Source organism: Callorhinchus milii, unplaced genomic scaffold (genome assembly GCF_018977255.1).
Source record: "Callorhinchus milii isolate IMCB2004 unplaced genomic scaffold, IMCB_Cmil_1.0 Scaffold7, whole genome shotgun sequence".
NCBI classification, from domain to species: domain Eukaryota; kingdom Metazoa; phylum Chordata; class Chondrichthyes; order Chimaeriformes; family Callorhinchidae; genus Callorhinchus; species Callorhinchus milii.
Window position 1 is genome coordinate 17,031,718 of NW_024704748.1, and position 12,542 is coordinate 17,044,259.

At 36.0% G+C, this 12,542-nt stretch overlaps 1 protein-coding gene across 1 annotated transcript in view; it reads left to right on the forward strand.

Moving 5' to 3' along the window:
- LOC103181072 (catenin alpha-3) overlaps positions 1-12,542 on the forward strand; it is a 245,557-nt gene that overhangs the window by 183,149 nt on the left and 49,866 nt on the right. Inside the window, exon 12 of the mRNA XM_007897286.2 lies at positions 4,039-4,239. Within this exon, the coding sequence (XP_007895477.2) occupies positions 4,039-4,239 (201 nt within the window). The remainder of the gene's footprint in view (positions 1-4,038; positions 4,240-12,542) is intronic.

The window sequence follows — 12,542 nt, forward strand, 5'->3', positions numbered from 1 at the left end:
AGTTAAAAAAATGAAGAGTGAAAGTAATATGATACTTTAAAACGGTTTTAAAAGTAACGGCACCCTTCCACCCCCCCCCCCCCCAATAATGGGGAGTTTTCAGCTCCTTCTCTCTGGAACTGTTTTCCTAAAATATCCCTCCATGTTGTGCCCTACTCAAGCTTCCACTCCATATCTGTGAACCATTTAGGGACTTTTTTAGTGCAACTTGGTGTTGGTTTGCAATGGGATTCATCGAATTGCCATGAACAATAATTCTGATGGTAACCAGTGGTAGGTCAAAGCTGACTCGTGGGAATCCCTTGATCAAGGAGAAACCCACAACTTGGCTGTGATATCATGCCAGGACACCCTGTAAATGACTGAGTCATTATTAGTGAATCTCATTATAAAATGGTACTTTTTTGACCTCAATGATATGTAGGAACAAAGTCAGATTAATTGTGTTTGAAGGTAGCTTTCGTTTATATGTAGGGGCATACTTCTCCAGCTTGCAGTTGTTGAATAAGAAAAAAGCAACCTGGTGTGTGTGAAGAGAAATGACTTAGTAAGGGATACATTTTATTTCACTTTTTTCGCTGATGCTAATGCTGGCTCAAGCAGTACTTCAGCAGTACACCAGCAATGCTATGTTACACTAAATGATTTTCCCTCACTCCAATGTATTTCAAATCACTTTTGTGCAGAGCAACCAGAATTATTACAGTTGCACGAAGGAATGTCCTCCCATGATGCATGAAGCTTATGGAGTTATTTCCTTCTTATTACAGAACCACAGAACATTTTATAAAATACCTAATGATTTATTGTGCTTGGGGACTGTAGGTTTGTTCCTATTTTGTTTCAGTATATATTGAGATTGACGGTATGGTTCTGCCTGAGAGTGATATATTTGGTTATGATGGTCTGATGTTTATGCACCACATATATTTCAATTATTAAGAAATAATAATTCTTGCATTTGATACAGAGTATTATTATTATGTTGTTGAAATATCTCAAAGGCTTTACAGGATTTACTCTAAAGTGTAGTCACTGTGTATTTTCTACATAAATGTGGCAATCCTATTTCTCTGATGGATGTAAGATAATTGTAGTATTCTATGTTAGTTGCTCAAGAATGCAGTGGCTTGAAATGGTTTCAGTTAAATGAGGGGGTGGGGCTTCTATGTAAATCTACAAATGTAATATGTTTACATTCTGTAATTTCTGAGGTGGGTAAAGGATTAGAAAATGCACATATGGAAAGGATCGAAGCTATTAGAAAAGGAGAAAAAAACAAAACATTACTGCGATAGAAAATGGAGATTACAATGAATTAGAAGGCAAAAATTGAGATGGAAAGAAATCCTATATCCAAAGGAAAAAGCATGCAAGGGTGAACAGCAAAACTTTTAGATTTACGCTGGTTCAGAGGTACTTATATTAGTTTGTATTTGCACATATTTAAACAATATTTAGCTTTTTGGAATGATACATTTGAGTGTGTCCTGCTATAACCATATGGTACAGTGTTTCCATATTTATTTTATTTTGCAAGATTATTTGTATAGATATTTCAGAAAATTATCTATTACTCTTTATTTCCATTGCAGTAACATTGGCATAATGGAAACATAATTAGGCAGCTTGGCTAACGTTCCAAAATGCTTTACAGTTACTGCAATTGAATAGCACACCCACACAAATACACACACAAAAAAAAATTTCCCTTCAAAAACCTGAACTTGTTCTCTTATGATATCTCCAATTTCAAGGTATAGTTAGTAAGACTAGGTTTGACCAGTTTGTACTGATCAGCAATTCAGAGCACAACTCTAGCCATAGATCAGTGATAAATGGTATCAAATTAGTAACATCATTGCGGTTATTTAAATGCGGTTAGAAAGGAGAATGGGGGGAGTAGATGGGTACAGTTGGAAATGTTTCTCGGAAGCATAATATTGGGGAAGAAAAAGGGATTTAATCCCAAAATATTCCTGAGAGTAGGGGAAGAAAAAGGGATTTAATCCCAAAATATTCCTGAGAGTAGTTGATACTGACACTTCTCGCAAAAGGACAGTAATATTTAATTCCACAGCTGTCACATTTGATTGCCAAAACATTCACAAATCTTGAACATCAATTAATTATTTTTTGTGAAAGGTTCCTGAAAAGATAATCATTTGCAAATGTTATTATTTCCAAGGTGTACATTGCAATAATTCAGATCTACTCCTGCAGCTTTTCATTTGTAGTCACTTATCCCGTATTTCTATTGCTAATCAGTGAATGTAAATATAAAGTCAAAATTTAAATATTTGCTGATATAAATTTTCAGGCTCTAGGCGATCAGAAATTATATGCAGACATTGTAATAATTGTTCTGATATTTTATGTTGAGATTAATTCATTTTACATTATAGAGTTAGCAGCACATGCTTTCTGCATTAATTAAGTTGGGCTGTTGTACAGAGCTTCAATTATTTATCAGTTTCCTTGTTTTAACTTGTATTGCAGTAAAGTTTCACCTTAATTTACATTTTTTGAGCTATCCCATGGAAGATTATTGTTACAAAGCTTTATGTTTGTGAGCAGCATACTTGCATTCTTATGCTCTATAGGTGTGTTAGCTGTATGGAGCTTTATGTTTACAACTACATTCCTGCCCTCTTATGTCGAGCATCATTTGAGTTTTGTTGACAGAAGCTGTTTGTCGACGTAGGAAGTCACAAGTGGGCAAAAGATATTCTGTGATTTTTGCAATGTCTTGCCCCCATGGTCAAATAACCTGCAAAATGCACTGTCACAAAAATTAGAAGATGCAAGGAAAATTGACAAAGAGTAAAAGTAAAAATAGCCACAAAAAGAAATGTTTGATCCCTTATCTCCAGAGGGAATTTTGAATTCCCTAAAAATACTAGAAGGGGAACATCCATTATCCCAACAAGTCAATCCAAGTCCAACTAATTTATTGAGTTTTTTTTGTTGACAGGTTCATTTCACCACACATGAACATATTATTGAAATTAGATCTAAGGCAGTTAGAAAAACATCTCTTCACACAAAGATTTATGAGAATGTGGAATACATTATCCTAGAAGGCTATCAATTCACTTAAAAATGAGAAAAATAATTGAGAAGTAAGAGCATTAAGATATATGAAGAAAAAGCAAGGAAATAAAATTGAGAGATCTGCCATGATCCAATAAAATGCTGGAATAGGCTGGATGGAATGAATGGCTTGATTCTTTTCCTATGACAGCGAAATTTATCAATGATTTCTTCCCATTCTATTATTTCTATCAATCTAAAGTTGATTGATTCGATTGAAGAAAGTGATAACTTTTGTTCTATATACAAAAGTATATATTGTTTCGAGACTCTTCTAAAAATTAAAGATTCTAGAATTGTATGAATAGTCTGTATCAATACAATTTTACACTGCTAGTGTCTGCTAGTTCCCAATTTCTAAGCTGTTGTGTTTTATTTCCTTGATTGTAGCTAAAAGCATCAATTAATGCCCTGAAAGAGTCTTTACTAGAATTGCATTCTTTTTTTTGTCACTGACAGTAATTACGGTTTGGTACAGAAATTCCAGTTAAAACACATAATTTTAAACGTCTTTAAAATTATGGAAGCTTTGGGATTGAACACTCTCCTGACTTTAGGAGAATTTGTTTTGTGTGTTGGGCTTCTCATAGTCCATTAAGCAAGGGCCACATACTCAAGATGAGAGAAATTTCACAGAATGTAGTTATCAAATGAGACGATTTACACTTGTAATATAGAAATTCCATAATTTGGACATGCAACCAAGGAAAGCAATTAAATTAATCAGCAAGAGTTCACTCCACTTGAATTTATGCATTTCTATCCTCTTGCATGTGGGTCAGAACAAAAATCCAAATAATAAAATAAAGCATTGATGGGGTAAAATTCCACTCTTTATCACAATTTAAACTGTTTCTGTTCTTCCCTGGGTCACAGCTTTGCAAACTAATGTTATTTTCATTAAAGTGTAAGGAAATCTATCATGAGTCTCTTTCTTTCATTCAGAAAGCCACATTCTAGAAGATGTGAATAAGTGCATTATTGCTTTGAGGGAACGGGATGTGGACACCCTGGATCGTGCAGCTGGTGCTATTCATGGGCGAGCTGCAAGAGTTTCACATGTTGCCACTGCTGAGATGGAAAACTATGAGCCCGGTGTCTATACTGAGGGAGTGATGAAAAGCGTTCAAATTTTGGCAGAATCTGGTAAGTGATTTCTTTTAACAACTAATGCACCAATAGCTTTTGTTTGAAAAATTGACACATCAATGAGTTGATGCTGATGAATTTCTTATTTTCTAGTTGTAATATAATGTTGAATGAAGCTTGTTCCATAGAACAATATTGGAAACAAGGTAGAGTCTTTCTCTAACTCAAACACAGTATTTATATGCATAAACAAACATGTTTTTGCGACCTTTCCTTCAACTCTAACCTCAAGACCACCTGGTTTGTCTTACAGATATAATTTCCTTGCTTTTACTCCTCACCTAACAAAGACCATCTCATTTGAACATTCCTTCTAAACATAACTAACATTATGTAAGGATAGGAAGGGCACCTAATTAACACACACATACACCACTTCCTTGTCTTACTTCTCACATTATCACACCATCTGGTTACACATCCTTTTCTCCAGACAAAGAAGGATATTAGACAAGGAAAAGACAAACATTATTTCTAGCAAGGACACAAAAAATACACTAGTGCAATCATCAGCAAAATTTCAATTCAAGGTACAGCAATATAAATGCTCAGTAATTTTCCATTATAGGCAAAATACATAGCAGTACAACAGTCAACTTAATAAAGTGTCTTTGGTCTACATCCACATGTTGCTGCCCTCAGCAAAAGTAAATTTCCATAATCCCCAGCTATAGTGAATTGTGTGTGTGTGTAGACAAAGAGACCATAATATTTAAATCCTAATTTTTTCCCTTCTATAGTTCTAACCGTAATGCTAAGTCCAGAAAAAATCACATTTGATACAAAATCTTATAGGAATCTTATCAAAAAACAGTTTGTCTGATGCATTCTCAGCACAACATACAAGTGGAATGGACAACAACTTGTATTTAAATAGCGACCTTCACACGGGATAGCATCCTGGAGCACTTGACAGTGGTGGAATCTGACACTGAGCCAGGGTGAGAGGGAGAGGGGAGGTGAACGAATGCACAATCAAAAAGGAAGGTCTTCAGGCGGGATTTGAAAATAGGGAGGGAAGGGGGAAGGCGGAGGGATTCAGTGAGAGAGTTCCAGAGTTTTGGGACGTTGCGGCTGAAGACACGGCTACTATTGGTGGAGAGGAGGGGACGAGAGATAAACAGGAGGGCAGAACCAGCCAGGTGGAGACAGTGGGTGGTGGAGTGGGGGGTAAGTAGATCAGATAGGTAGGGAGGTGTGAGGGCATGAAGGGATTTGAAAACGAGTGCGAGAATCCTGAAATCAATTGGTTCGGTAATTGGGAGCCAATGGAGCCTGGCAAGGACTGGAGTGATGGGGCAACAGAGTTTTATGCTGGAGAGTATCCGGGAGGAGGAGTTTTGAATTAGTTGAATTTTGTGTATGGTTTTGCTGGTGAGACCAGCGAGGCGGGCATTGGAATAGTCCAGCCGGGAAGTGAAAAAGGTCAGGACGAGGGTTTTGGCTGTGTTGGTTGTGAGGTACGGGCGGAGGTAGGCAATGTGATGCAGGCGGAAAAATGCGGTTAAGGAAGACTAGTTAAGGAAGCAGAGATACTGGAATGCAAAGCTTGCTTGAGCACTTGTCACTTGGCTCAGACCGGGCTTATCCAGTCACCTGACTTTCTTGGGTGGTCGCGAAGATAGGCATTAGGTCCACATTGTCCTTTGACAATTTGGGGCAAGAATTTGGGGTGGGGAGGGTTGTCTGCGGTGAGGGGTGACCGGGGCCTAACCTCTCTCACCAATAAGAAAAGATAATATCTTGCCTTCATTGTTGAAGTTATTCCCATGAATTGTTCCATGCTTCTTTTCCAATGCTGTCACATACGGTTGCTACAGAAGCTTCTCTATTAGATTTCCTGTTTCGTACTAATATTTTTGAAAATATGCCAAGTAAAAATGGTTCATTCCAAGTATTGTATACTGGCAGCTTTTTTCCCTCGCAAAACAAACATACATTTTATGTTTCCTGTGCTTGTGCTGTTACCAGAATTGAAAGACATAAACCTATAACAGTCTTAGTTTTCTCTACTGTATGCTGTATTCATTTTGTTTGATAGCATGGTGCGGTCTTGACAAATAAATTGGTAAAAAGAGTACTGTTAACCTTGAATAACCTGATTCACCAGCAAAGTCTGTGTACTTCTCTTCTAATTCATCTCATAAAAACGGATGTGATGGAAAGTAATTAGGCTGAATGAAACTAATTAAAGTTACAGACATAAGTAATCAATAACATTATTTCTCCATTGCACTTATCCTTTGTAATATAGTCCAATGCTAAGAATGTATTCAACTATGTGGAAATATTGCAAGGGCACATTTACCATAATGGTGCTTATGTATTTGGTGCATATATCCATAGAATGTATTTGCGTTTATATTTTAATGAGAAGTTAGTTCAGTACAATGCCTACAAATACGCCACTGTAAAACTCACAAAAGTCTTATCTTTATAAATGTTATAATCGCCTAAGTCATACGTCCACCTGAGTCCCATTCAGTTTTCTATGAAAACCACTTAGATTTATTTGCACAAGTCACTGCGAACTCATACCACCACTCCCCTAGCCTCCATTACTTCCACACTTACCGGCTGCATTGAATTACACATATGCAGTGTAGATTATTGATTAAATCAGATTGTATATGACTTATACAAGTTTACCTGCAACTCGGACATCGTGTAAATCAAATTAAATATTATGGTCGTGACTGATACGACTCATGTGAATTAACTGAAGTAATGCCAATTCCTAATGAGATAGACATCTAATGGCAGGCATTATGGCTTAAACATTTCTGTGGCACTGAATTTTGATAGATACGGTGCTCAAGTTATTCATTAAGTGACAGATGTTGTCAATAAGCTAAGTATAGAAATTAATTGCACAGGAGATACCAGAAACCAATGAGATCTCCCCTACTTTTGCCAGTTATATGTGTGTGTACTATGCTAATGTGCAGTACTCAGAAAAGCTTCTCTACCATGGCAAAATCAGCAACTGATGTTGATGGCAACTGTAACATTTGCCTCCTGAGATCAGCACTAATCGCTATACAGCAAGATTGATGTGGATGCTACCACTTCACAGTGATTAACCTGGAACTGCTAAGTGGATGTACGTGTGGCAAAACATATCTTTTATTTTGGTCTTTTATTTTCTCAGGAATATTTTGCTTCACTATGTATTTGTTGCTGAACAATATAATCACTCCTTTTTAATGTGCACTCTGCTGACACATACATCCATTAACTTCATCTGCATTGTGCAGCATTAAATGAATCATGATGTTTCCATTCTAACATGTAAGTTGTGATTACATATACTTCTCTTTCTGTTCATTACAATTGCCAGCAAGTTAATAATCAGGATTCACGCACTGTTTACAAACCATCTAATTGACCAGCATATCACTAGCAATAATTTGTTTGTGCTGCCAAAACATATATGTATAATTCAGCTAATTTATTTTTACATTGTAGAGTTGATGAATATGGGTACAGGCATTGTAACAATTGTTATTTGTTAGTGGTGGCAAAAATGTGTTGCTTCCAATTCAAGCACTCAGGCCACAATAACAAAAACATAATTAATCCGGACAACATTCAACATTGCTTTTATACACTTATTGGATAATAGAAATTTAGACCGTAATGCAATTGAGTCGTCAGTTGATTGCTTCTTGACAAAAGTTACCCCACACCCCAAATGCAGCCGAAACACTCGTCCATGCATTCATCACCTTCCACCTCAACTATTCAAATGCTCTCCTCGCCGGTCTCCCCAACTCCACCATCCACAAAATCCAGCTGATCCAAAACTTTGTTGTTTGCACTAAACTCTGTACTAAACTCTGTACCCCCATCACAGTCCTTGTCAGGCTCCACAGCTCTCTATCTTTGAACGGTTCGATTTCAAGATCCTTACACTCGTTTTCAAATCCCTTCATGCCCTTGCATGAATACACTGATGCCATTGAAGATATTTTTCTGAGTTTGAATCTGTTTCTGTTTTGGGGTAAAATAAATACTGTACATTTGACTATGGCTTAAATAGTTCTTGGGGTGAAAAGTATGAGGTTTGTCATGATAATGATCATTAAATTATTAATGATAAAGTATGGTAGAGTCACATAAAATGCAATGCTTCTGAGTGAATAAAAAACGAACCCACTGCTCAGAGCCTCAGTATTCACCAGGCTCCCACGCTAAAAGAAAGGCAGAGTTTAGCTATTTAGGTTGTTGGTGACATAACTTTTTACACAATGCGTATGTGTACCACAAAGGAAGTGATGTAATCTCGGTAACCTCTGATGACTCAGAAATCATCAATCTTGCCTTCCCAGTTGCTAAAAATGGCCAACTACCAGGTCGCTCCAGAGTCACTTCCTGTATGCTGTGCATTCACCTTAACAAAGAAATGCCAGTAGCAACCTGGTGACCAGGAACTTAGCCATTTTTTTTTAGTATGGGAGTCGGTTGGCAACGTGCAAGTGCAATGAATGCCCCATTGTAAGGCAGGCTAGGGTATTCTGGACCCTCAACCACCTTGTTTTTAAGAAGCTGTACTGTACTTATTGTACATAACTTTTTACACAATGCGTATGTGTACCTCAAGGAAATTGATGTGAAACAATCTTTTATGCATTTTAAATAATCAGTCAGGACAATTTGAGGATGTTAAGAATTGATGAACTATAAGACGAATGTAACTGAAACTATTAACTCCTCATGACACATTAAACAGTTGCTGACATTCATTGGGTGGGCAATGAACACATTTTGTAAGGAAAATGGTATATCTGGTACATTGTAAAATAACCTCTGAAGAAACTAGTCAAAAAATATTTAAATTCAGATATTTTCAAAGGTTTACCATTAACTCATTAACATCAAATATAGCGGCTTCAATAATCCACATCAAATAAAATCTACCAAATTTGCTTAACAAACACTTTTTGAGGAATTTTCATGGGAACTAGATCTGGTGTAGATATTGTGAATTGCTTCAATATTATTGATAGTGTTTAAGGAAGATGGTGAACTTGAAAAGCCCTAATAATGGAAACATTCACATTGAAACTTTAGACCATTTTTTGTATAAACATTGAAAGCAATTGCACGTTTGAGAGTAATGTAGAAAAATATATAGTTTTTATGCTGTACTTATCCAGCTCGGGGGAGTAATGGGGGTGTTAGGGGCACAGCTCCAGCATGATTGCCTTCACTGAGACCTTATTTATATGACATTTTATAATAATAATAGAGTATGCTGACATTTTTTCCCCAAATCACAGCAACCAAACATGAGATAGAACTCTTGAAGTTCAAAAATGTATTTAATGCTCCCTTAGTTCCCTTCCCTTTATTTCTGTCTTTTAAATGTTAAGCATCACTTCATTTCAGTGAAAAGGCATAGAACCTGTTATTTTTTTTAAATATAAACAAACGTATCCATTGCTGGTGGAAATACTTTTGGAATATTGGGTGCAGGTTTAATCAGTTCACTTTCAAAAGGATATTGATGCTTTGGAGAGAGTCCAACAAAGGTGATACCAGACTGAAAGTTAGAAGAAACTCGAGGAGCTGAGCTTTTACTTTAGAAAGGAAGATTGAAGGCTGACATGATCCAGGTCTTCATAGATTACAGTAGTTATGTATTGAGGATATAGAGATAGGTGTGAACTAAAAAGGAAGGATATGATGATATTTGAGTTCTGAATTTTGAGGAAACTAATAACATTCAGGTCGATAACTTTACAAATTCTTCATAAAAGAATACGCTCAATGCAAGTAAGGGTATATTAGCTCATGCTATTTTGAGTGCATTTTATTTTTGCTGCTCATTGTTGTTGACTATATAGACAGTCACCACAGTGTACAGTAAATGTTGTGAAATGTTTTGAGACGTCCTCCCAATGCGAAGGTCACCATTTCAAATGTAAGGATTATTTTCTTTAATAACATAATGGAAACAAAGATTTTTTTAAAAAACTTTATCAAAAGTTAATAACCTTTTGATAACCTCTTTATCAAAAGATTGTGACACCTATTGATTGAAAGTCCTTTAGCTAAGGATTAACACCGCAATAAACTAATTTTGCCGCTGACAATGATCCATGTCCATTGGTATTTTGATATAATTAAAGAGTTTCAGATTTTAGGTGGCAACAATTTATTTTGCTTCCTATTGCAAGATAAATGTCAGCAATCCAGCATTTTGCTTTCATTAAATTAATATTTAATTTTACAAGAATGTCGTGTAAATGACTCTCTGACCTTTGCAACATTTAAAAGATTTACCAGAAGGCATGCTGGCATTTACTAATTTTTTTGTTTGTTTTTAGCGCTTACTGAGGGCAAATAAGTGCCCTTTCAGTAAAATTAATAGAAAAATCAAAGACCATGTAGCCATAGTATTTGTACTTTTCTAATTACTCAATAATTTGTGTGTTAAAAGTATCATCTAGAAAGACCTTCATTAAAAATGCCATTATGACTGTATTGCAATTGTGCTGATGTAAGAAACTATCATTGAAGCTATTTTAAGGGAGAAAGTATTTGCGATTTACAGAACTGTAATTTTGCTTATCACACTGCCACATTAATCTTTGAACATCGTTGATCATTGGGCAAATCATTATTGGAGAAATAACAACAGATTTGAAATCCATATCTTTTGTACAATCATAACTAACAAGTGATTTCATTTTACATTCAAATCGGAGATTTCCCGAAGTCAAGTACAGTTGGGCTTTTTTTCTTTAATGAGGTTGCTTATAAGTCTACTCTCATCTCTATTTTGATTTTGCTGCTATAAATCCTCTTCACATTTCTTTATCGAAACGGTATTGTACAAATTCTAACTTTTCAAATGAATGGGAAGAACTAAGAAAGAACTCCCTTTATCTCATAAAAGTTGTTGGTTCCAGCTGTTGCTGTAATAACACATATTCAGCATTCAACAAAGCTGATCAAAGAAGTCTTTAGAGAGAGAACTCCTGCTGCCTTTAGCAGAACAAGTCAGTAAAACCTGTTCACATCAGGACTGTAAAAGCTGACATATTCTAATACAAGGCCATGTTAATATTGCTGAGTACTGAAATAGTTCTATGAAAAATATGCTATTTGTAATTGGTACAGATTGCATTGTGTAATTGCTGGCATTTTTTTAAAATCAGAATGAAAGGTATAATCTTATCAGCTCTATTCTGTTATTCCATATGTCCTTATTCAGCCTCATTCCATTCCACACTATATCACTGTAAAACGGTTAACAATAAACACTTGATTTTGGACTCTTGAACAACTGTGGCTGACTCTTTATTCCAGTACTTTATTTCTTCTTTTTATCACACCATTCATGCTCAATCTCCCCCCCCTCTCTCTCACACACATTCACGTTTTCATCCCTTTCATGCTCATTCTCCTCTTTCTCTCTCTTTCTCCCTCTCCTCTACACACTCACTTTCATATTCATTCTCCCCGATCTCACACACTTACTTTCTAACACCTTTCATCTCACTCATCCTAGCTGGACAAGCAGCGGGAACGCTTGTTAGGCAATGATCTCAATGACAAGCTGTGCAGTTTTAGCTGGTTAGCCTCCAGCAGTACCCCTATGCACACTCAGGGGTCTCCAAGCCTTGCCAACCTGCCAAATAATTTCTGGAATTAGGTAAGCAGCATGCATCCCCTCAAGGAGAGAGTGCACATTCATTCCAATAAACATCTCTGGAATTTCCATGTGTAGGTGGCATGCATGGAACTCTGGTTTAGATACTCTTAAGCATGGTGATGCATTTCTCCATGTGTCAGACACCCAGCTGACCCCCACAAAACACATTAATTTAAATTTGACAAATCACTATACTAAATTTAAATAAAATATATGCATTAATCTTAATATGAATATTCATCAAAGATTTGGGGATAAAGGATTTTCTAGTTGACTTTTACTGCCTTTCCTACAATTCTGTTTTATGTAGGACAAAGGTACCATTTGTGAATCTTATGAAGGTTCCATTGTGTAACTATTTATTGTATAAAGATGTTGCCAAAAACATATATTTTGCATGTGAGATTTTATTGTGTACTGTTTCCTAATAATATGACACATAGAAATATTTCATATTGTAAACAAAAGCTGGAATAACACTGGTTATTTTATATGTACATTGTACTTAAGTATTGTGCTAGTAGATATGTTCTGTGCATCTGAATTAATGATAACTCACTAGTTTAAAGGACAGAACCACTAGATCAAAGTCTTGAAATCAATGGTCAATTTACAATTCCCCAGACATAGTGATTAT